This window comes from Cervus canadensis, chromosome X (genome assembly GCF_019320065.1).
Source record: "Cervus canadensis isolate Bull #8, Minnesota chromosome X, ASM1932006v1, whole genome shotgun sequence".
Taxonomy (NCBI): domain Eukaryota; kingdom Metazoa; phylum Chordata; class Mammalia; order Artiodactyla; family Cervidae; genus Cervus; species Cervus canadensis.
The window spans coordinates 113,252,588-113,278,213 of NC_057419.1; the positions used below are offsets into that span (position 1 = coordinate 113,252,588).

The window sequence follows — 25,626 nt, forward strand, 5'->3', positions numbered from 1 at the left end:
AATAGAGAGAACGCAGCTAGAGCCACAGTCATTCGTAGTGCTCAAGGAAAATGTGTACATCTCCAAGGCTGCATCCACTGCAGGGGAAACAGACTTCACCAAACTGGTCTAACCAATGGCATTTTTTACAGAGATAGAGCAAACAATTCTAAAATTCATATGGAACCACAAAAAAACTCTGAACAGCCAAATTGACCTTGAGAAAGTAGATCAAAGGCATTGTACTCCTTGATGTAAAAATATATTAAAAAGCTACAGTAATCAAAACAGTATGAAGTTTGTATGAAGACAGGCATATAAATCAATGAAATAGAATAGAAAGCCCAGAAATAAATCCATATATCAACTGACGTTCAACAAGGATACCAAGAATATACAGTGACGTTCAACAAGGATGTCAAGAATATACAATGGGCGAAGAGAGTCTCTTAAACAAATGGGAAACTGGATATCCACATACAAAAGAATGAAATTGGACCTTTACCTTATACCACAAGCAAAAATCAACTCTAAGTGGATTTAAGACTTAAAACTTTAAAACTCCTAGAAGAAAACATAAGATAAAAGCTTCATGATATTGATCTTGGCAATGATTTCATTGATGTGACACCAAAAGCACAGATGACAAAAGCAAAAGTAAGCAAGTTGGACTACATCAAACTAAAAGCTTCTCACAACAAAGGAAATAATCAACAGAGTGAAAAGACAACCTACAGAAGGGAGAGAATATTTGCAAACCATATATTTGATAAGGGGTTAATTTCCAAAATATACAAATAACTCCGACCACTCAATAGAAGAAATCCCAGAGAACCCAATTTAAAAATAGGGTAAGAACTTGAGCAGACACTTCTCAAAAGAAAACATACAAAAGGCCAATGGTATGTGAAAAGGTGCTCAACAGCACTAATCATCAAGGAAATGCAAATCAAAACCACAATGAGATGGTAATTATTAGAAATAAATAGATAACAAGTGTTGGCAAGGGTGTGGAGAAAAGGGTACCCTTATACACTGTTTATGTAAATGTAAACTGCTGCAGCCACTGTGGAAAATAATAAAAAGTTAAACATAGAACTACAATATGATCCAGCAATACCACTTGTGAGTATATATCCAAAGGATATAAACTTATTATCTCAAAGAGATATCTGCACTTCTTTGTTCATTGTAGCATTATTCACAATAGCAAATATATGAGAATAACCTAAGAGCCTGTAGAGAGGTAATTGAATAAATAAAAATTTATTATACATATATACGTATACATACTTACAAAATGGAATATTATTCAGCCTTAAAAAAAGAAGGAAATCCTGTCATCTGCAGCAACATGGATGAAACAGAAGGGTATAATGCTAAGTGAAATAAGCCAGACTCAGAAAGATCAATATGCATGATCTCACTTATATGTGGAATCTAAAATAGTCAAACTCACAGAAGCACAGAGTAAAATGGTGATTACCAGGGGTTAGAGGAGAGGAAAGTGGGGAGTTACTAATCAACAGGCATAAACTTTCAGTTAAGCAAGATGAATAAGTTCTAGATATCTGCTATAAAACATTGTGTCAGGTGTCAATAGTAATGCATTGTACATTTTAAAATTGTCAAGAAAGTAGGTCTCATGTAAAGTGTTCTTACAACTATAAAATTAAATTAAAAGAAGAAAGAAAGTAGATTGGGCTGGGGGAAAGAGGGAATGGAGAGTGATTGCTAACATGTATGGCGTTTCGTTTAGGAGTGATTGGAATGTTCTGGAATTAGTGGTGATGGTTGCACAATCTAGTGAATACACTACAAAGCACTGAACTATACACATTACATGGCTGAATTTTATGTAACTATCTCCATAAAATTTTTAACTACATTGAGATTAACTTATCAAATCACAAACATCCAAAAATCTGATAACATGCTGTGTTGATTTGAAGATGTTCAGAAACAGGCACTTTCACACCTTGTAAGTGGGAGTAGAAGTTGGTGCAACTATTACAGAGAGCATTTTGATATCATGAAAAGTATGACTGATTTGAAAAGATCCATGCACCCCAATGTTCATAGCACTATTTACAATAACCAATACATGGAAGCAATATAAATATCCATTGACAGATGAATGGATAAAAGAGATGTGGTACATATATGTGGAATATTACTCAGCCATAAAACAGAACGAAATAATGCCATTAGCAGCAGCACGGGTGGACTTACAAGTTATCACACTAAGCTAAGTAGGTCAGACAAAGACAAATATCATATGATATCACTCATATGTGAAATCTAAAATATGAGAGAAATGAACTTATTTACAAGGCAGAAACAGACTCAGAGACAAAACAAATTTATGGTTACCAAAGGGGAAGCAAGGAGGGATAAGTTAGGAGTTTGGGATTAACACACTACTATATACAAAATAGATAAACAACAAGTTCCGTCTGTATAGCACAAGAAACTATACTCAATATTTTGTAATAACGTACAATGGAAAAGAATGAAAATTTATATATATATATTTATATATGCACATGTATAACTGAATCACTTTGCTGTACATTTGAAACTAACACATTGTAAATTAACTATGCATGCATGCATGCTAAGTCACTTCAGACATGTCCGACTCTGTGACCCCATGGACTGTAGTCTGCCAGGCTCCTCTGTCCATGGGATTCTCCAGGCAAGAATACTAGAGTGGACTGCCATGCCCTCCTACAGGGAATCTTCCCAATCCAGGGATCGAACCCACGTCTCCCACAGCTACTGCATAGCAGGCAGCTTCTTAACCACTGAGCCACCAGGTAAGCCCAAATTAACTATACTTTAATTTTAAAGCTTCCCTGATAGCTCAGTTGGTAAAGAATCCACCTGTAATGCAGGAGACCCCGGTTCAATCCCTGGGTCAGGCAGATCCACTGAAGAAGGGATAGGCTACCCACTCAAGTATTCAAAAATGCCAGAAGAAATAAAGCAAATAAGAAAAAAGAAATGCTAATGTAAAGTACAGCATTATCAATTCAAAAAGTTTTGGCATAGCAAATAAAAATAATTTATCTTAAAAAAAGTATGACTGACCCAGCAATTCTACTTTTGGGAATTTATGCTTCGAGCATAGCATACTTGCACAAAATGACACATGCACAATGTCCATTACATCAGTTTTTTAAAAAACAAGGTGTAATTATTAAGTTAAATGTCCATCCATATGGACATCCATAGGCAACAGTTTAAAGAAATCAATTGGGGCATATCTGTGTTAATACAACACAGTGAAAAAAAATAAGGAAGCTCTTCATACATTAATATGATAATTTCTGCAATATAATATTAAGAGAAAGAAGCAAGGTACAGAGCAGCATGTATATCACTCTCCACTACGTGTACAAAAAGGGAGGAAGAAAAAAAAAGGGAGGAAGAATATACATACACATGCACATTTCCTTATAGAGGCATAGATATCTCCATGGATACTAACTAAATGGCTGGGGTCAGCTGTGGGAGGGAGAGGTTTCATGGCATACCTTTTTTTATTTTTTCAATGTTAAACTACATGAAGTATTATCTACTAAAACTCTTAAAATTAAAATAAAACAAAAATAATAACTAACCAAACATTATAAAATAGAAAATATTATGAAACAAAAATCACTGACAGTTCTGACTTCTCACGCTCCACTCCCACTTTCACCACCAGTAACTACCTCATTTCTGAAATTGGATTGTTGTCAGGTAGATTTTCCTATGGGAGATTTGCCTGTACTCTCTCTGATCTTAGGTCAAGTAGACAAACTAACTGAGGATCCATTATTTCTCTAATGTGTGCAGAATAGTCTCACCGTCACTTATTGTAATATTAGCAAGATCCACAATCTTATTAGGAAGCACTTGAAGCAATTTGCATTGTTTAAACTTTGGTTTTTCCCAGTGAGATTTGCCAGTGTCGATACTGATTGAGCTGAAAAAGAGAGGAGAGATGAATAGAATCTTCATTGTTGGAAGATGAGGTCAGAATAGTTTGAAAGCAAATGGTGAAGGAACATGGTATGTCTTTGGCATGCCACCCCTTAGCCTACTGCCAACTTCCTAGCTGAGATGGCAAAGGTAGGAACCCAGTGTTTGTACAGTGAAGAAAACTTCGCTCTTGGGGAGCAAGTGAATCTAGGGTTCCCATGCAGGAAGCATAGGCAGGCAAGAGAGCCCAAAATGGGGCAGGGGCACGTCCACTAGACCAAAAGTCAAGGCAGAGATTTTTGCCCCTCTGGACATGACTCCTACCCTCACTTTTGCCTCTTACCTTCATTTTAAGAGAAAATTTCTGTTAGAATTGTGGTCTCTATTTCAGCATATTCAATCACTCAAGATAGTTAGTATAGCCCCCGCTGTGGTTCATTGGCCCTCATCATCTACCCTCCACTATGCCCGATCCAATTCAAGCCAGTTCATTGCAAATCAGCTAACCCATTTATTGAGAGTCTTCTGTGTTCTAGGACTGGTAGTAGGTACTACAGACAAACAAGACAGCTCCTTGAGGAGCTTGCAACTTGGTGCTTTGAGATTGTAAATGTAACTACGTTTATTAGGCAAAACATGAAATGGAAAAACTGTAGAAATGAAACTGAATCTATTGAAACACCAAGCAAGGAGAACTTATTTGTAACTTTGGAGCTGAGCTGGGCTCTAAAAGAACAGAGATGGAGAAAGTGCCCCTTCCCCGCAAAGAGAGCAAATAGCACAAGCAGAGAAAAAAATGCAAGTCCAGAAAGGGGGCGGGGAAGGGCCTGAGGGTCTTAAGTACTTTATTTAGGGTTTTGGACCTAATCCTTAAAGCAATATAGAACTGGAGTGGGGAATCGGCATGTTGGCAGCCATACTTCAGGAAAATGATGCTGGCAGCAGTGTGAAGTAGAGCTGGGGGTGGGGAGGTAGCAGGCAGAAGGCCAGGAGACTGCTCTAATTGTAGGCACCCAGGGAGTGGCAGTGGGGTCAGAAAGGAAAGGGCAGATGTGAGCTCTGTTTGCGACCATAAAAGCTGCACGACTCTCTAAGTGACTAGATGCAGGGAAGAAGAGGTAGGACTCAGTCTAAGATGTCACCTTCCAAAAGACAGCTTTTACAGTTTTGTCAAAACCTGCTGTCCCTCCGCTCTGCCCACTTAAGTTAATGGCATAAACTGTTAGCAAAGAGCAAGAAAAGAGGGGCTGATGAAAAAAGGAAAATGTTAAAGTCAAGAATAGTAGAGTGATTTAGTAAATTATTATGGCCCTTCAACGAGGTAGCTTTTGAGGCAGGTTTTTGAAAAGGTCATTAAGACAATAAATGTAAAGCATGGAAAATGTTTGATAAGCCACTGAGTGAAAGGTTAAATGACATTACTGCTATAAGAAGGGTGAATACCACTACACGAAATTTAAAAGGCATAAAAGGCTGCATGGAAAAAAATACGACCACCTAAAAGCAGCTGTGTTCAGGTGGTAGGATCATGGGTGGTTTTTTTTCTCTTTTGTCTTCTTGAAATTTTTTCTGGGTTGTTATTATGTGGCATGTGTACGCTTAAGTAGACCCAAAAGGTGAAAGAAAGGAAGATGGGCACTAGAGGGGGAAGGAGGAGGTGTGCTCAGACAAATGACTTGGAAACATGCTCCCAATTAAGCAGATCTTTGTGTACCCAACTAGTAATTAGAACTTAGCCGGTGCATACCAGAGTCTAGTAGCACTTCCATCTTCATTTTTTATGCATCTAGTTTGGGCTGTCTCGGTAGGGTTGGTTAAGAGCCACTTATATGTCCCTTTGTATTTAGAGGCTGTTTCTTCGGCTTTGCACTTTCCGGGCTCTACAGAGAAAATGAATGCACATTTGAAAGGGCAAAAGGCACTTAAAAGTTTCATGAACATCCATTACCACCCATCATTATTACTCTGCACATAAACATCAGCAAATAAATGGGGAAACTTTTCTACCAGGCAATTTAAAGCAGGTTGAAAATAACATTAAATTGAGTCTTTTTTTAAAATAAGGCTCCCAGTCCGATCTCACATTTGGTCCTTTGCTTTAAAACTACCACTTGACAGGACAGTTTTTCTGCTTTGGTTTCATTAAAATGGTACATACGCATTGAAAAAAGTCAAGCCACACAAAGAGATGTAGAGTAAAAATCGAAAGTCCCCACCTGCCGACTGCCCTCCTTTTGAGCACAGTTGTTAATAGTTTGGGGTGCAGTGACCAGACATTAAAGGCTGACTTCTCTTTCTTAATGGACTTTGGGCTGGACTTGGTTTTAATAAATTCAATGTATTCCTCACCAGTAGTATAGATCAGGGTGCTCTGTTCTGATGTTGATGCTAAAAGCAAAGTTTTGCTGCCAAGTGTTGTCACATAAAGGGAGATGTGTCCTGAGCTAAGTTTTTGTGAGAAAGTCGCCGTTTTTACTGACCACCCATTTGGTTTGTTTGAGTCCAGAAATCAGGATGGCCAGAGAAGCAGGTCAGAAAGCCTTGCCCAGCCATCCCAGTCTCCTCTCTAAGGTCATAAGACACCTTCCTTTCCTTCTCTGAGGATTTAAGCAAGAGAAAATGTGCTCCCACTCCACTGATGAACTGGCTGCTGCTAATATCCAGAGCAGGTCTATGGTCTCGGTGACTCCTCTGGTTTTTTTTTACAAGCTCTTCCAGGTAAAAAGGCTGTCAGGGCACGATGAATACCAAGGATGTGGAAAGGAACTTGAAGACAGTTTCTCTCCCCCTCTGAAGGCAGGGTTTCTTGCTATGTATACATTCGGAACTTTATTTAAAAAAAGGGAATTAATTCATATGAAAACACTCACCCAAATTACCTAGTTTTCTCACTGCAGCATGTCCAGACTTTACTGATAATATCAATTGATCTTGTGTGAAGTTTCCATGCATGAGGTTGCCGTGTATGTTACTTTGGATCCTGCTAATCAATTTAGTGGGCTCTAAGGAAGAGCTGGCCTTTATAATGACCTGACAAAGACAGCTAAAAACCAGAGCAAAAGAGAAACATGTTCCAGTTATGGCCACAGAGTGCAACTTGGCCTGCGGTGCTGAAACTCTGTGCAGATGACTTAATTAGTAGTCCATAAATATCAAGCATTTTACAGCTATTAAGTGGCAAATCTTCAGAAATGATGGAGTACAGCACATTGAAATCATCTGATAAATGTTCTTGTATCCAAAACAAACAACTCAAAACCCATTTTTAAAAGAACAGTCAGCAACATTTGCATTATGTTGAAATTGACTAGCTATGCAATTTCTAGGGGTTTGTGATAATTAATAGAGAAGATGGAGCATCAGAGAAAACCTTTTACTCTTCTGGTCTCTAATTTATCCATCATTACCTCAATAATAAGGCAAATAGGCACATGCTCAATTAGTCTAGAAAACTGCATTCTGCAGAAGGCCTATTTCTATAATAAAATAATAATGATGATAATAATAGTAGCCAACGTTTGTAGAGCTCTTGTTCTGCGTGTTTTAATTCATATTATCACAAGAACCTTATGAGGTAGTGCTATTGTTACCCCCATTCTGCAGATAAAGAAACCGAGCCTTAACCAAGGCCACAAAGACCTAATATCTTATTCTGGAATGTTCTGTCCATTAAAGATATGGTGTGAAAGAACAGGGCTGCCCTTAACTTCAAGCTCTATAGTGAGGTACTCAGACATTCTCAGTATCTCTATCTTCCATTACAAAGCACATTTCAGACTCACAAGTTTACCTATGCTTTTTCTCCATTTCTGTTTGTAGATCCATCATTTGGAGGAATACTTTCTTATATTTCCTATCAGCTCTTAAAAGTCAGATGTGCCTGTGTTTACTCAGAATTTCTCTCTATGTCCAATCGAAGCCACGCCCGCCCCATGCCTACTGCTGATCCATATTTAGTGAAGTCCTTGTTCATACTACCCATTCCACTGGTAGCCAGTCTCTTTACAGCTTTCATCTTCTCACACCCTGAATATTTTAATAACCTTCCCATGAGCCTTCTGTTGTTATACGTCCTTTTTTTCCTTTCTTTTTTAAATTGGAATATAATTGCTTTACAGTGTTGTGTAAGTTTCTGCTGTCCAACAAGGTTAATCAGCTGCATGTATACATACACTCCTTCCCTCCTGAATCTCCCTTCCACCGACCCCTATCCCTCCCCCCTAGGTCTATATGTCCTTCTTGGGTTGCATCAGGCAGAACAACAATAATAGCCAGTGTTCCAGGAGGACCTGGACCACGAGCCTGAACAAGACTGAGGCTGCTTTCCAGGTTGTTTTGCAATTTCCCTGCTCAGTATTTCGTGGAGTTTTTTGATGACAACACTTTATTGCCCTATCCCTGAATTATGACCACTTTGGACCCCATTTTCTCTTCACTACAAAGAGGCAGCAGGCAGGCTGCTAGGCTGTGCTGTGACCAACTGAAGCAACTTATTTCTTGTAGGCAAGAGCCCAATTACAGCATCTGCAAAATAACCAGCAGGTACTTTGATCTCCCTCTGACAATTCCGACCAACAGTCTACACATACAGAATTAAATGAAAGAAAATTAAAAGTAAATGTACCAGCTCTGAATAAACTCAGCTCCTACCTGTATGGTATGTGGGAAATTGTAGCCAGTCCTTGCCCTTCTCTCTGTTTCAAATAGCGCAAAAGAAAAGTACATAGTCACTGAAACCTTTAAACAAATGTCACAATTGACTACAGGCCTATTGTTAACAACTACACTCATAATTATACTTTATATCTATGTAACCCATTGCCATCTACAAATCACCCACAAAACATCGATGCATTTAGTCCTGCCACCAACACTGTAGAGTGGATAATGCACAGATGTGTCACCCCATTTTCTAGTCTCAGAGAACTTAAATGATATGCCCAGTATCCCACAGCTGACAGGTCACAGAACTGGCAGCAGAATCAAAGCCTTCAGGCTCTGGATCCAAACATGGTGATGACAAATTAAACATTACCATGCTCTACGTCCTATACTAAGCACTCTATGTGGGTTATTCCATTCCATCTTTCCAACATCCCTGTGAGGAATGGTCATATTATCATCTCCATTTTACAGATGAGGAAACTGAGGTACAGGGAGTTTAATTAAGTTGCCCAAGGTCTCATAATCAGAAAGTGGAAAAGCAGGGATTCTAACTCAGGCAGCCTGACTCTGGGGGCCACATTACCACCAAAAGGCTTTTACACCTATTATTTGAGAGGAATTTTAGTTATGTCACATTATGTATACTGTTTTCAATTTTTACATTCTGACTCAGGTATTTACAGATAGTATTCTAAGTGATGGCAGATAATTTGGAATGCACTGTAGGCTTGACTGTATTTTGTGTAGTCAAAATATTTATCTCAGATTTAAATAACTTAAAACCTTGGTGCATACTAATTCTTTCAGAATCTAACATTGTAAAGCTTTAAGGCACTGGAACAAATAATGGGAGATAGTTTTGTCACATTGACTTGAATTCTACACAAGAGTGGATTTATTACGTGAATGTCCATTTTGCAAATAATTGTGTCACTCTTGGAAAAAACAAGTTTCTTTGCCAGATGCCTACAAACAAGAAATTCCATTTATCATTTGCAATCCTCAAATCATTCCATACTCCCATAGATCCCAAAATGTGCCTCAAAAAATTACCACATAGACAGTTCAGAAAAGCAGAGATTGGTTTTCTTAGTGGATTCTTGTGCAGATCCCAAAGAAAGTAATGTAATTTGCCCCTCAATTATTACAGCTGAATCTTGCCTGATAATATGCACTTGAATGGAAGAGCTATTTACCCATATATAATCAGGTATAGGGTGGGTTACAAGTAGATTTGTTTTGAAAAAATACTTACAAATTGGTTCATGGTTATTTCTTCCCCAGTAATGTCTCTGTACCAAAATCACCAGAAAATTATAGGAAAATAAACTACAGTACCAAATACATGAGAGAACAAGTTCAGGAGAAAGACAACTGTGAGGTAGAATGGTAGAATCCCCCTGCTTGAAATTTGGATAATACTAGGGCTCTAAGGAGACACTTTATTTTATTTTATTATTATTTTTTGATGATGTCAATTTATTTTTTTTCATTTATTTTTATTAGTCGGGGGCTAATTACTTTATAATATTGTAGTGGTTTTTGCCATACATTGACATGAATCAGCCATGGATTTACATGTGTTCCCCATCTCGATCCCCCCTCCCACCTCCCTCCCCATCCCATCCCTCTGGGTCTTCCCAGTGCACCAGCCCTGAGCACTTGTCTCATGCATCCAACCTGGGCTGGCGATCTGTTTCACACTTGATAATATACATGTTTCAAAGCTATTCTCTCAGATCATCCCACCCTCGCCTTCTCCCACAGAGTCCAAAAGTCTGTTCTATACATCTGTGTCTCTTTTTCTGTCCTGCATATAGGGTTATCGTTACCATCTTTTTAAATTCCATATATATGTGTTAGTATACTGTATTGGTGTTTATCTTTCTGGCTTACTTCACTCTGTATAATGGGCTCCAGTTTCATCCATCTCATTAGAACTGATTCAAATGTATTCTTTTTAACTGCAGAGTAATATTCCATTGTGTATATGTACCATAACTTTCTTATCCATTCGTCTGTTGATGGGCATCTAGGTTGCTTCCATGTCCTGGCTATTATAAACAGTGCTGCGATGAACATGTGTCTCTTTCAGATCTGGTTTCCTCGGTGTGTGTGCCCAGGAGTGGGATTGCTGGGTCATATGGCAGTTCTATTTCCAGTTTTTTAAGGAATCTCCACACTGTTCTCCATAGTGGCTGTACTAGTTTGCATTCCCACCAACAGTGTAAGAGGGGTTCCCTTTTCTAAGGAGACACTTTAAAAGAGCTGGGTCATTATTTGCATACCAAAATGGTGGTAAGCCTTTGACTCAGTGATCCTACTTCTAGGAATCTGTTCCATAATAGTATCAGCAGGGGTGTATAAAAATATATATACAAAGGTGAAGAAAATCAAATGTCCATCACGAGGTAATTGGATAAATACACCACAGCACACCCATACAAAAGAATTCTATGCAGTCATCAAAACAAATAAACTACATCTGTAAGTATTAGCTGGAAAGGATATACATGATGTATTTTAAGGCAAGAAAAGAAAGTTGTAAAACAGTATGTAGAATGTGATCCCATTCTCTTAGTAAACCCATGACAACAAATCTAGAGAAATATATAAAATAAGTCATCAACCAGAGTTCTTAAAGTAGGTGGGGAAAGGCAGCTTTCTGGAGATTTTTGCTGTCCATGTCATACATTTCTCTAAAGCTCTAAGTTTTTACATTGACCACATATTACCTCCGTAATAAAGAAAAATCATAAACATAGTTCTTTGAAAGAATGGTGTATACTTTAGACAGTTCCAATTTTCTTTTAATAACCTATCATTGATTTACTTCCATTACTTTCTGTGAACTTTCTTGAACCCATTTATGTTTGAACATGCAAAAGAAACAAAAATCCCAGTGTATGGAAGACAGGCAGTGTTTTTTAAAAAATCAGCTAACCATGGTGTACTAGAACCACGCTTATTTTTCAAAGGGAGTCTTTGGGATTTTCCTTTAACAGAGGACTAGTCTATGTGCAGGACAAGAGCAGAGAAAATGTTTCTCAGATGACCAGTTAACTTTGTTATGGTCTTCTGGATAGTACTCAGCACCTGCCAATTTCACTGCAATCACCTCTCCAAATCTGTGCCCCAGGCAATTCTGGTACTAGCTACCATTCCTCACTTGAAACATTGCAAGTTCCATTAGAATTTGTCATTCTTGAAAGTGCATTATCCAAAAATAAAAGGCCTTGTCAATCCTCATACAATGGCCATCCCTAAACTTTCATCCCTTTAAGACATGATTTTTTTCCCCTAAGTCGCAGAATCATAGCATTTTAAAGCTAAAAGAGGCTTTAGGGGTAACTGAGTCTAATTCCACTACTTCCCCTATTTATTTTTTTCTGTTTTGTTCTCTCATTGACTTTATACCTTACAGTAATAATACAAACCTCTTTATCAATCCGAAGAGAACCTACAGTCAGAAGGGAAGATGCAACTCAAAATGCAGCAGTCTCAAACAAAAACCAAGGATATACCTTCCAGATAGGAACAGACACACAGCAGATGACATTCACATACCTGTTTTTAATTTGAACAGCCAGGTTAGCAAGAACAAATTCACTGTCCTGAAATATAGAATTCAACTGTAAAAGATAAAACATATTTGTTTTAGTACTCTAACCCAGCAAAGTTACCTGAGATGCTGTGATCTTTAAGGTGAATTTATTATTTCAGTTAGTTTAACATTTCCATCTGCTCCACTCAGCTTTTTTATTTACATTTTACCTATTGGTATGGGATGAACTGCGTCCCTGCAAGATTCATGATGAAGCTCCAACCCACTAATGTGACTGTATTTGGAGATAAGAACTTTGAGAAGGTAGAGAAAGTGCAGAGTGTTAGTCGCTCAGTCGTGTCTGACTCTTTGTGACCCCATGGACTGTAGCCTACCAGGCTCTTCTGTCCATGGAATTCTCCAGGCAACAACACGAGTGGGTTGCCATTCCCTTCTCCAGGGGATCTTCCTGACCCAAGGATTGAACCTGGGTCTCCTGCATTGCAGGTGAATTCTTTACCATCTGAGCCACCAGGGAAGCCTTTAAGAAGGTACTTAAGGCTAAATGAGGTCATAGGGTGGAGCCCTAATCTGATAGGACTAGTGTCCTTATTGAGAAGAGGAAGAGACACTAGAGATCTCTCTGTGTGCACACACACAGAAAAGGCCATGTGTGAGGACACAGTGAGAAGCCAAGGACAGAGGCCTCACCAGAAACCGACCTTGCCAGCACCTTGATCTTAGACTTCCAACCTCCAAAACTATGTCTATAAAATAACATGTACATAATTTAATCGTTTTCCTGTATGTGTGAAACTGGCACAGTATCATAAATCAACTATACCTCAATTAAAAAGAAAAAGAAAAAAAAGTCTGTCATTTAGACCACCTAGTGCATCATGTTTTGTTATAGCAGGCCTGGTGGATGAATACACCAACCCATTTTCAAGCACTTATAATCATGTCGTATATACTTGAAAATAAATGCTGATGGGGAGAGAGGGGAAACAGACATCACCAGTTACTGTTGGTGAGGGTGCAAGTTGGTACCGCCTATCTGGGAGGCGACTTAATGATAGCTATCAAAATGTAAAATATTCATGTCCTTTGACCTAGCAATTCCAGTTCTAGGAATTTATCCTATAGAAATACTCAAGTACACCCCCTTCAAATTTATTACAAGAGCATTATTGTCAGCATTGTTTCCAAACAGAGAAAAAAAAATAGAAACAAACTAAATGTCCTCCAAAAGATGCCTGGATTAAGGCTACCACATTACAACCTCCTAGGGAAATCGTTTTAAAGTGTATGAGATAGGTCTATGTTTACCAGCATGAATGTGCGTAAAGACACATAGTTAAGTGAAAAGAAAACAAGTTGCAGAATAGCTTAATTAGCATGATTCCAGCTACTTTTGCAAAAGAACATGTATGAATCACTGTTATTCTATATAGAAAAAAATCTGAAAGAATAAGCTTCAAACTGTTAAGAGGTGTTAATACGGTAAGTCATATTAGGGAGGACATTTATTTTCTGGGTTTCAGATTTTAGTGTCTGAATTTTTTACAGAGAGTAGGTATTACTGCTTATTGTCAGAAAAATGTAAGGATAAATAAAACATTTCTTGCATAAAAGAGAGAAGAAATGAAAGTACAGAAAACAAAAATATTTAAGTACAATGGCATACACTATGTTATCACAGCTCTCCTAGGTTCCCCAAGTAGGGAAATGTGGCAAAAATGCAGAATTCATATCAGTGGAGAGACATGTACCGTTCTAAACCAATTAAAATAATAATACCTCATAAAAAGCTTTCCACCATTGACCCTATAAAAGAGAGACCACATACATCTTCATGGTGTTGCTTCCAGAGTGGATAAATTTGCAGCAAAAAGAAAAATCAAAACCAAAGTGCTGTAATGTATTATGCATAGAAAAAAGTGAAACCTAGTTTTACATATATCGGGTTGGCTAAAAAGTTCAAGCTTTTCCGCAAGATGTTACATATTTATATGCATATATTTATTTACTTTTTTAAGATATAGCATAAACAGTCAATAGATTATTTACCCATTTTTTGCAAATTCTTTTACAACACTGGTAATAGGGATCCTTGGTTCTTCATCAAAGATAGAGAGGCTCATTTCAATATTGTAGAAGGAAATTGTAAAAATAAGATCAATTTCATTCATTTAGTTCAAGAAATTTAACTTCTGTAAGTCTGGTCGAAACTGCTCTTCACTTTAAAGAAACCAAACAATGAAGCCTCATTCTTAAACTTTGCTTAATTTAACTCCAAGGTCAACAACCAGTGCTTTTGGCTCCATATAGCATAGCAAACCAGGATGTAGCCTGGCAGTTTTGCTTTAATTTTTTGGGCTGTTCCTTGATTTCTGCACAATTGACAGGTATTCTACAACTTCCCCCGAATTCTAGTTTTCATTGGCTAACAGATTTCTAGTCCACTAAAAGGCCGGGCTGAACATTATCTCACAGGTTCATTTGTACTGAGAAAATGTCTATTTCTTCCCATGCCCTTCCTTATGCTTCAGGCTTTTCTCTTTATTCCCTTGTTTCTCTTGTCTGTACTATCAAATTTCAATTTAAAAAATTTTCTATTTTAGAATATTAAAGTTGAGAAGATGGATTTCCCTGGTGGTCCAGTGGTTAAAGCTCCATGTTTCCATTACAGAGGGCATGGGTTGGATTCCTGGTTGGGGAAATTCTGTATGCCATTTGGTGTGGCCAAAAAAAATATCTAAGTATATGTCTATATCTATATATAAAAGTTGAAGGAACATCCAGTTTTTGAATTATTTGGAAGCCAAATACTCCCTGGCCACAGATAAGCATTAGAAGCCAGCTGGAGGTGGGAACTGGAGAAGATTGAAACCTGCATTAACAGAATTCAAAAAGAGCAAGCTAGAGTATCTTCTGGTGTTTTCTGGTATGTGGTCAACATGTTGGACCTAAGGCCATATAATTCTCTTATAGGGAAGGGGGTAAGGTTCCTGAGCCATGTCCACACTGGCAGAGTCAGAGCATTAGGAACAAAATGGATGGGAAGGAGGCTTAGAAATGTCATACATTTGCATTATATGTCAATAAAAGAAAGGTAAGAAAGATGGCAAGAGAATTGTGCTTGGAATAAGGTACCCACTGTAGATACTGTCTGAAGGAGAGAAGAAACACTTGTATCCTTCTTTTGCCCTTTCTGCCTTCAGAGAATTGGCTCTCTTTAAGAACACATATCCCGGAGAAGGAAATGGCAACCCACTCCAGTATTCTTGCCTGGAGAATCCCATGAAAGGAGGAGTCTGATGGGCTACAGTCCACTGGGTCACAAAGAGTCAGACACGACTGAGTGACTTCACTTTCATTTTCCAGGAGGATCAGTTGATCTGCAGTTGATCTAATAGTATTAATACTTGTTCTACCAGTTTCTTGCACTGGTATTCTTCACTTGTGTAAATTATGTAATAGAAGATGAATATTCTAGAGGATCATTTCTCCTCCAACAGAGGTTCTAAAACTGCTTCTACTGCCCCATTTCCTTTAGTCTTACAACTTAAAAAGTCTCAAGTTGTTTGACTTTCTGCTTAAAGCCAGCAAATATTGTACTTCAGGTTGACCCATCATGGAATCTTAGAGCCTCAAAGATCTTTACAAATCACATCAACCCTTGAGACTCAGATGAAATGACATCTGAATCTCTTCCATAATAAGAACTCATATCAAGATAGTGAAGCAGAGACCTCAAGTTCATTAATTAACATTTTGTTTCCAAGAGAATTCTAGGATGTGTTTTTGAGTATACTAACATACCAAAATTACCATACAGATATGACTGGGAGGAAAAAAGTCCAAATTCAGTGAGGACTATTATAGTTGAAGACCTTAGAACTATGCACTTGTAGGTCTGTGTGTTCAGAGGACAAATTTAATATAAACAGACTTAATATATATAAAAAAAAGAACACATATCCCATTGTGCATACATTCTATTATGCCACATCCATTGCGGAACATACCTTTGGACTTAACGGCAATAGGTAAAGTCGAAGTTTCAGTAGATAAAAAGGAAGGTGTGGAGTCCAGCCAGCCTGTCTCAAGAGAGGAAGAAGGTAATGAGGACACATTTGCTGTAAAAGGAAGTGTTACTCCAGTGAAGATGAGCGGAAATGGGGCTCCAGTAGCAGTGGATGTAGTGGCGGCTATATTTAGAAGGGACTCCTGTGTGGGCTTAGGAAGAACTAGGGTAGTGGGTGCTGGTGCAGCTGGGATTCTGCTCCATGCAGATGTTGTTGTAGGGCTAGGTAGAAACATGGCACCAACAGATGGAGTATGGTCAACTGGAGGTGATTTACTCATTCTGCTAAAGGATGGAGCTTGAGGCACAGTCCTGGAGTTGGCAGTCACAGTGATTCTGGAAGATGCTCCAGAAGATTTGGAAATGTAGGTACTGTCATCTGTGATTTTTATAGACACAGGGAAAGGACTTGGGAAACCCGCAGTGATACCGCCCACTGTAGGTGTAGGGGTGGTTTCGATGAGTACAGCACTTACACCAGCAAAGGGTCCTATTGTAAAGTTAGTGAGTGGGTGTGTTGGTGTTATGTCAGAAGTCAGAAATGTGGATTTTAATACCTCTTCTGGAGAGGAAGATATAATGTGAGTATTGGATCTAGTTGCCAGAGGTGAACCTGAAGGAAGACTAGATAAGATCCAAGTCAGCATGGGTGAAGTAGAAGCCTTTGAAATGATAGATTCTGAAGCAGCATCAGAAATATTTGATGGGAGTGTGGTCCCAGGAGTTACAGATGTGGTTGTCTTCTCAAATGTGTGCTTAATGTCAGCCAAAGTAACAGGGATAGATTTTGAAGATATTGATAATGAAGGGCTCTCAGACATCCCCAAGGTAGGAAGAGTTCCTGTTGTGGAAATTGATGACATTGCCATTACATCTCCAGGTACAAGACCAGTCTGAGAGACTGGGAATGTTGACAAAGACTCTGTACTAACGTAAGGACTCTCTGTTTGCTTCTTGTTGGATGTAGGTACATAAGCAGTGGTAGAAGCTGAAAATTGAGAATCTTCAGCTGTGGGTGTGTTCCAGGAAGTCAAAAGCAGAGACTGGGTGTTACTAGATGTGGTTCTTGTTTGCAGAACTGGAAATTCAACCGTTTGGGACATAGGAGGAAGAGAAGTCTTTGGAGTAGAGAACTTGGCTTCAGTACTTTGAGGTGAAACAAGAACTGATGTCAAAGAGGGTGAAGTTGACCCGGATGGAATCCAGGGAGGGTATGAAACAGGTGTATTCACAGACATGGCACCTTTGTCAGTTCAGCTGTTGAAGTATTTTCTGATGAGGAAGTCTTCTTTTCTGTATTTGAAGAATGATAAATGGTGGTTTTTACACTTTTTGTGGATCCAGGAGTGCTCTTAAAGCCAGTCAAAGGTGGGGAAATTTGAATATTCAAGGAAGCGTGGAGATTTTCCAGAGTAGATGAAAGCACACTTTCAGGGGCAGCAGTTCTGGAGTATTTGTGAGAGCTATTACTTTACCACTGCTTACAGTTGAAAGAGAGCTGTTAGTAATCCCAGGGAATATGCCCAGAGTGGTGGCCTGATATCTTTGTGATGATTGTTGGGCTGTTGATAGAAATGATGAAAATGTGGTCTTTGGAATGGAAGAAATAGCTTCAGTTCTTAGAAATGAGTAGGGGAGAGACAAGGATGCCTATGAATGGAGTCACGGTCCCAGCCATGATAGTGGTTGGAATGGTTTTCCCAGAGGGAAAAGTTGGCTCTGCTGGGGAGGATGTAGGTGTGATGCTGGATGATACTTTAGTTATTTCTTTTCTTTTTTTTAACATGTGAAATAAATTTTTTTTGTTTATTTTTATTAGTTGGAGGCTAATTACTTTACACCATTGTAGTGGTTTTTGCCATGCATTGACATGAATCAGCCATGGATTTACATGTGTTCCCCATCCTGATCCCCACTCCCACCTCCCTCCCCATCCCATCCCTCTGGGTCTTCCCAGTGCACCAGCCCTGAGCACAGTGCAGGAGACTTTAGTTATTTCTGAAGTAGTGAAACCAACGGAAGTCACTGTGCTTTTTGAAGCAGACCCAGCATATGTCAAAGGTGTGACATCTAATGACAATGTTTGCATGGTCATAGAAGGCCTGGGGGTAACTGAAGACGAAGTATAGAATGACCCACCTGTTGTGGAAGCATCAGAAGAAACAGTAAGAGGTGGAAAAGCAGAGACACTAACTGACATTGAGGACATCTCAGACCCCAGCCCAGAAGTGGCTACAGAGGTGCTTTTCAAACAATCTGAATGTCCATTTTAGAAAATCCAGTCATTAGTACAGTGGGAGTGCCCAAAACACTTTTAGAGGTCAGGGGAGTGACTCTAACTGGCCGTGAGGACATCTAGTAGGTAGGAATGGACATTATCATAGAAGTTTTCCCAAGAAGTGCTATAGATACATTTGAAGCAGAAAGGGCTGTAGTGATCCTGTCAGTAGACACAGCTATAAAATTGGCACTAGATACTGTCGAGCTATGGAAAGAGATGGGGACTCAAGGGAAGTCTGTGTGCTTTCAGAAATGAGAGGGGCAACTGAAGACACCTCGGGCTGAGTCCTAGGTGGGTGAAAGCAAGTATAAAAAGGTTGTGTTATTGTTTATAGGATTTGATATCCTGGTTGTCCCGGAAGTTACGGTATCTACAAAGGAAGTGTCCTGGCGGTGTGAGAAAGAGTGAGTCACAGAGGTGGTGCTTACTATCTTTTTCTCAGTCCTGGGAGTATATACTGAGAGGGCACTCATGCTCCCTGTCTCAGGAGACAAAAGTGTGGTAATTGTCAGAGCTCGTGAAGGGAATACTGTTTTCCCAAGACCAGTAGACATTTCTGAAACATGGGCCTCTACTGTGTTACTTGAGGTTGAGGTAGATGGAGTCTGTGTGCTCCCAGAAGTGGGAGATGGAGCTGGATTCCCCTCAGGTGGAGTTTCTGAAGTCCAAGGTGCTATGTAGATGTAGGTGGAATTAAAGATATCCATAGTTTCATTGTATGAACTCTTAGGTGTTGTTTTCATTGATTTTGTAGAAAATCAACTTTCTTTCACCTCAGCAGTTGCTGTATTATCCGATTGGGTAGTCAGCTTCTCTGCATCAAGAAAGGGGGAAATAAACTCATCTGTTGCTTCCAGCATTGTTGCAAATGGAGAAACCTTGGTTGTCACTGCTAGAGCCGATTTTCTCTCAAGATAATGGGAAGTTGTTTCTTTCCTTGTCACAGTAGCAATGAATCTTTGTGTCATTGCAGAGTCTGGAACGGGGACTGTTGTCTCTCCAAATGCAATTATACCATTTGTCTGTGTTTGTGTGTTCTCAGAAGCACTCTCTTCAGTAGAAAAATTGGTTCCACATCAGCAAGGGTAGATACTCTATCTACAAGTGGAACAACTGTCTCCCTTGGTGTTGAAAGAAGTTCATTTCCAAGTACTGTGGATGCAGGGGTGGTTTTAGTAGTAAGGTGCTAAATTTAGACTCAGGCAGTTTGGTTACAGATGTGACTCCAGAAACTGTGGAGAAATTAGTGAGCCATGGAGATGTCAATTTGGATAGAACTGTTGTATATCTGTCTGTAGTAGTATTAGCAATAGTGGTGGCCTTGCTCTCTGTGGATGCTTCTGGTTGGATGATAATATTAGTAGTTGTGGATGACTGCTCTGTATTAGAAGTACTCCCATTTAACACTGATGTCAACAAGGTCTGATCTGGCCTGGAAGTCCAAGTGATCTCATTTGTGGAGAATAGATGGTCACCCTCATCACTTGTTGATTCCTTGGATGTGGAAGCTGATCTAGTAGAAATCAGAGGAAGCATGTTTTCACCACCTGTGGGTATATTCAGTGCATATACTGGCCCAGTGATTGTGGAGGAAAATAGAGTTTCAGCCACTGTAGGTGCAAGTGTTTTCCCAGGAGTCAAGGCTGTATGTGTCATCTCAACATCAGTAACAGACTGTACACTCTGAGCTCTGGTGAATGGAGAAGATGTCCTGAAAGAAAGTGCCACAAAAGAGACCTTTTGTGAAGGTAGATATTGCGTCTTCCACTGTGGGTGAAGAGTCAGCCTGGAAATTTGTAGATGGTGATTCTGTTTCAACTGTTCTTAGCACAGGTGTCATCTCAATAGACCTAGTTGAATAAACTAGGTATTTCCATATCAGTTGTGGCCAATGTGGATGCTGTCTGCTGCTGCTGCTGCTGCTAAGTTACTTCAGTCATGTCCGACTCTGTGTGACCCCATATACGGCAGCCTACCAGGCTCCCCCGTCCCTGGGCTGTCTGATTTCTAGGAAATACAGAATTCATTGAAACAGCTGTGGAGATAAGCACAGACTCAGGTGGCAGTGTTGACGCAGTCCCAAAGGGAGTAGCTGTAGTTGAAGTCAGATCCACTGTGGACTGACATACATTTTCAGCAGCTGTAGATGCAGGAAACTCCTGGCTAGCTGTGGCAATAGGGAGTGCCCCAATACCTGTGGATTTGTGTTTGGGCCAAAATGTTGTAGACATGGATGTTGACTCAACAGGTGAGAATAAAGATGCTGTCCTCATAACAGCCGACTGAGAGCCAGTTACTGAAGGTTTGGATACAATTGAATTGTTGGTAAATCTAGATGTGTACAGGAAATTAGTAGCTACCACTGGATGAGAAGTCTCAGTAGCAATGGATTCAGCCATTTTGGTTGTCCTTGTGCTCTCTGAAGATGGGGATTTAGTTACGTTCATGGAATTGGTAGTAGGGCCTACGGAGGTACTCTTGGTAGACAGAGCAATGGCTGCTGATTTAGACAAAAGGTCTGCTACGAATGTAGCTGTCTCAGCTATGGAAGTCTTTTAAAAAATTGGTGCAGTCATTGTTTTCAGTGGTGGAGATGTTGTATTGGAATATAGTCGAGTTGTATAATCAGTTTCAAATACAGGCATGCTTTTAGACACCACTGTAGAAGAATATGCAGTCTTTTGCGGTTTTAGTCCAGTAACTTGGGATGGAGTTTTCAAGTCTATTTGTTGTGAAAGAGTGGTACTTGTTTCTTGAATTATTATATTTTCAGAAAGAACTGAAAAATTACAAAGCATATGTTAGTTTGGATTCAACTTTAGAAGTCAGAAAGGATTCTTTAAGAAAGAGCTTTATAATGGCTTTTCATGTTCTTAAGAGGAAATGACTATCAGATATAAATCAAACCATGTGGTTACAATTGACCATTAATAACAGGGGTTGAGCTGTGTGGGTCCACTTACACATGGATTTTTTTTCCAATAGTACAAACTACAGTAATTCACAGTCCACGGTTGGTTGAATCCTCACATGTGGAACAGCAGATATGGAGAAACAACAGATACAGAAGGCCAATTGTAAGTTGTAATGGAATTTTCACTGCTCTGGAGGGTTGACGTTCCTCATTTTCCCTTGTTCAAGGGTCAAATATACCTGGTTTTTCTTAAGATGACTTTCTACTTTCCAAGTTAAGTAACAAGTAGAAGGACATCCATTCCATGCTATCTTCATTTAAAAAAAAAAAAACACACACACAGGCATTCCTAACAGAGGGATGCATGGTAGCACACTGATTAAGAGGATTACCTTTGGAAATGAATCGATCTCTTGAAAGACACAAGTTATCAAAACTCACTTAAGAAGAAATAGATAACTTTGAATAGTCCTGTATCTATTACTGAAGTTGGATTATGTCTTTAATTCTTCCAAAAAAGAGGACCGGCTTTGGATTCAAATAGATGTATTTTTAAATCATGGTTCCCTCACTTATTCATTATGTAATCTTGGACTAGTTAGTCTACCTTTCTGTGCTTCACTTTTCTCCTTTCTAATAAGAGATAATAACACTGACCTTAAAAAATTGTTTTGAGGGGATTTCCCTGGTAGTCCAGTGGATAAGACTCAGAGTTCCCGATGCATGGGGCCTGGTTCCATCCCTGGTCAGGGAACAAGATCCCACATGCTGCAACAAAGACTGAGCATGCTACAACTAAGACCCAACACAGCCAAATAAATAAAGATTTTTTTAAATTGTTTTGAGAATTGAGTTAATGCATGTAAAAACTCTTAGCATAGCACCTGGGGCACAGTAAGTGCTCAAAAATGATTAACTGTTGTCAAATGCTTATATTCATCTCAATACTGTAGATTAAAAATGTTTTGATCTGGGACACCAAGATTAAAATTTCTTGAACATATGTCATTTATGTATGTATATTTACAAATAATATGTATATATATAATATATAATAAATTTACAATATGTACATTACAAACATAGTCAAAATATGTCAAAAGAATGATAAAATAAATAGAAACTTCACAATATTTTCTTCCTGTACTCTAATGTATTATCTGTATACTTCCTAGAATTGTGCACCCCACTTTGAAGACCACTGGAGGCTATCTTATGTCTCAATTCAAGTCAATCAAATTGAACAAGTATTGTAAATACTATTGTAGATTCTGTGAGAAATGTATAGAGTTTATGACATGACTTTTTCCCTCAGAGAGCTCATATTTTATTGGGAAATCTTATATTACTGAAATGTTTTTAGACAAAATGTAACATAATATTTTAAAAACAAAACAGTAAAAACACAATGAAATAATACAGTTGATAATAAAGTGAGCAATGGAATATACTCAGGTTTCACATCTCTAAAGTAATGAGTTGGCCAAAAAGTTTGTTTGGATTTTTCCATAAGATGTTACAGGAAAACCCAGGTGAACTTTTTGGCCAACCCAATACAAAGGGCAATCAGTGCACTAGCTCTGAGGAATGAGGAAGCTTTTTTTTTTTAGAAGATGTGGGCCTTTTGAGAAATTATAGGGTTTGGATAGTGAAAGTAAAGTCACACAGCAATGAATACAGAGGCACTGAAAGGATCAGTCTAACTGGAAGGGAGTATGCTGGATAGGGGTGCAAAAGAATGTCAGACTAGGATGGATAGGCAGACAGATAAAAGAAGGTAAGATAGCAGCTTTACTTACTACAAGCCAAGCACTGTGCTACTTGCTCTCTTATTTAATGCACCTAACAACCTTATAAGGTAGATATCACAATTAACCACATTTTAGAGTTGAAGAAACTGAGTGGCAGAATCTTTACATGAGTTGCTCAAGCTCACACTTGGAGGTCTATCACCTATGGTCTTAATCACTATACCATTTGCAAAGATGTAAATTCTTGAACAAGGAGATTAAGTTGATAAAAAGTAAATTTTAAAAGGTGACTCAGATGGTAAAGAAGCTGCCTGAAATGCAGGAGACCTGGATTCAATCCCTGGGTCAGGAAGATCCCCTGGAGAAGGGAATGGCAACTCACTCCAGTATTCTGGCCAGGACAATTCCATGGACAGAGGAGCCTGGTGGGCTACATTCCATGGGGTCGCAAAGAGTTGGACACGACTGAGCGACTAACACTTAGAACTTAGTCTTTAAGGAAAATGAATTCTATGGCAGTGTACAGGATGGGTAGGAATGGGAAGATACTGAGGGCAGGGAGACTTTTTAGAACACTGATAGAGTCCTCCTCCCCACCTCACTCCCACCAACCCAGCCATCCACTCTACCTGCACTTGAGCAGACAAGCACTGCTGGACAGAGCCATATAGGAGGATGAATGAATATTTCATAAATTCATGGTCCCAAAGGCCATGGGACTGTAGGCTACAGTCCATGGGATCGCAAAGAGTCAGACACGACTAAGCAACTTCACTGTCACTGAAGAACTAAGATCCTGCATGCCATGCAGTGCAGCCATAAAATAAAATAAAACTAATAATAAACATCTTTAAAAAGTTTAGCTGTACTGGCTATCTCCATGCTCCCCTGACCCATTCTTTCACCCATAGTAAGCTGGCTTCTGCCATCATCATTCAACTGAACAGCACTCACTAAGGCCACCGGTGGCCACCATGTAGACAAATACTATGAATACTTTGTCAGTCTTCATCTTACTTGACCTTTCAACAGCTTTTGATAACATTGACCACTCCCTCCCTCTTAAAATACTCTTTTAATTGACTTCTGAGACATAATGCACTCTTGGTTTTTCTCCTACTTCTCTGGCCACTCCTTCTGACTATCACCTTTGCAGACATACATTATTTTACCTGGCCATTAAATATCAGGGTTCCCCAGGGATCGGTCCCAGCACCTCTTTTCTTCTCACTCTATGGTTTCTTCATACCTTGGATTCCAACTTACACCAATGCACAGATGAATCTCAAAGTTATATTTCTACACCAGATCTCTATTCCAAACTCCACACTTATATAACCAATTGCTCACTTGACATCATCTCTTGCATATATATCTCATTAACACCTCAACTCAATATGCCTCAATCTGAACTCTCTCCAAACTGGGTCCTCTTTCAGTATCCCCTCAGTGAATGACATCATCATACATTACACTGTGCAAGTCAAAACTCTCTCCCTCTGTCTCCTTCATTTTCTTTCATCTGCTATAGCCAACTCATAATCTTGTCCCATGGATCTTACCTGCTAAACATCTCTTGATTCCATCTTTTTCTCCATCATTATCACTTATCACTGTGCCCAAGCCACCATCAATCTCTCACCTAGACTATGACAGTAGCTTCCCAACTAGATTCTGCCTTCATTCTTGGTGCTCCTCCAATCTGTTCCATAATACGATCAGAATGATCTTTTTGAAATGCAAATTTGATCATGTATCACACACACACACACACACACCTTCACATACTTAGCTCCCTTTAGTGGCCTTGTGTTACTCATAGGATTAAAAAAGAAAAATATTTCAGGACTTCCCTGGTGGTCCAGTGGTTAAGAATCTGCCTTGCAATGAAGAGGATGGGGGTTTGATCCCTGGTTGGGAAGCTAAAATCCCATATGTTGCAAGGCAGCTAAGCCCGTGAACTGCAATTACCGAGTCTACACACCACAACGAAAGATCCCAGACGCTGCAGTCAAGATCCCACGTGCCACAACTAAAAGCAGAGGCAGCTAAATAAATACATAAATAAAGTATTTTTTAAAAATTTTAGCAGAGTTTAAATAAACTATGCATGGTTTGTTCCCACCTACCTCTTCATTCTCAGTTTGTACTAGATTTCTCCCTTGTTTTCTGGGCTTTAGCCCATCAGCCTCATTTTAATCCTCTAATACTTGGCATTATTTTCCCACCACAAAAACATTGCATATGCTGCTACTTCTACTTAGAATGATCTTCCCACCCTTCTTCATCTGATTAACATCTATTCATCCTCCAGATCTCACTCATGCATCACTTCTTCAAGGAAGCCTACCTTCTTTTGCCTCGATGACTGAGTCAAACCAATCTATTCTAGGCTCTTATTACAACCTTCTTATGATATCCCTCATACCTCTT

General features: G+C 39.1%; 1 protein-coding gene across 1 annotated transcript in view; it reads right to left on the reverse strand.

Annotated features, from left to right (window-relative positions):
• Positions 1 to 25,626, reverse strand: part of ADGRG4 (adhesion G protein-coupled receptor G4) — a 107,092-nt gene that overhangs the window by 50,071 nt on the left and 31,395 nt on the right. Inside the window, 21 exon segments of the mRNA XM_043459825.1 lie at positions 3,834 to 3,952; positions 5,696 to 5,828; positions 6,828 to 6,991; positions 8,599 to 8,652; positions 9,867 to 9,905; positions 12,181 to 12,245; positions 13,930 to 13,984; positions 14,228 to 14,326; positions 16,194 to 17,490; positions 17,493 to 17,702; positions 17,705 to 17,865; positions 17,867 to 18,016; positions 18,251 to 18,512; positions 18,515 to 18,716; positions 18,719 to 18,826; positions 18,828 to 19,594; positions 19,597 to 19,704; positions 19,707 to 20,275; positions 20,277 to 20,396; positions 20,398 to 20,432; positions 20,526 to 21,307. Coding sequence (XP_043315760.1) covers positions 3,834 to 3,952; positions 5,696 to 5,828; positions 6,828 to 6,991; positions 8,599 to 8,652; positions 9,867 to 9,905; positions 12,181 to 12,245; positions 13,930 to 13,984; positions 14,228 to 14,326; positions 16,194 to 17,490; positions 17,493 to 17,702; positions 17,705 to 17,865; positions 17,867 to 18,016; positions 18,251 to 18,512; positions 18,515 to 18,716; positions 18,719 to 18,826; positions 18,828 to 19,594; positions 19,597 to 19,704; positions 19,707 to 20,275; positions 20,277 to 20,396; positions 20,398 to 20,432; positions 20,526 to 21,307 — 5,499 coding nt within the window.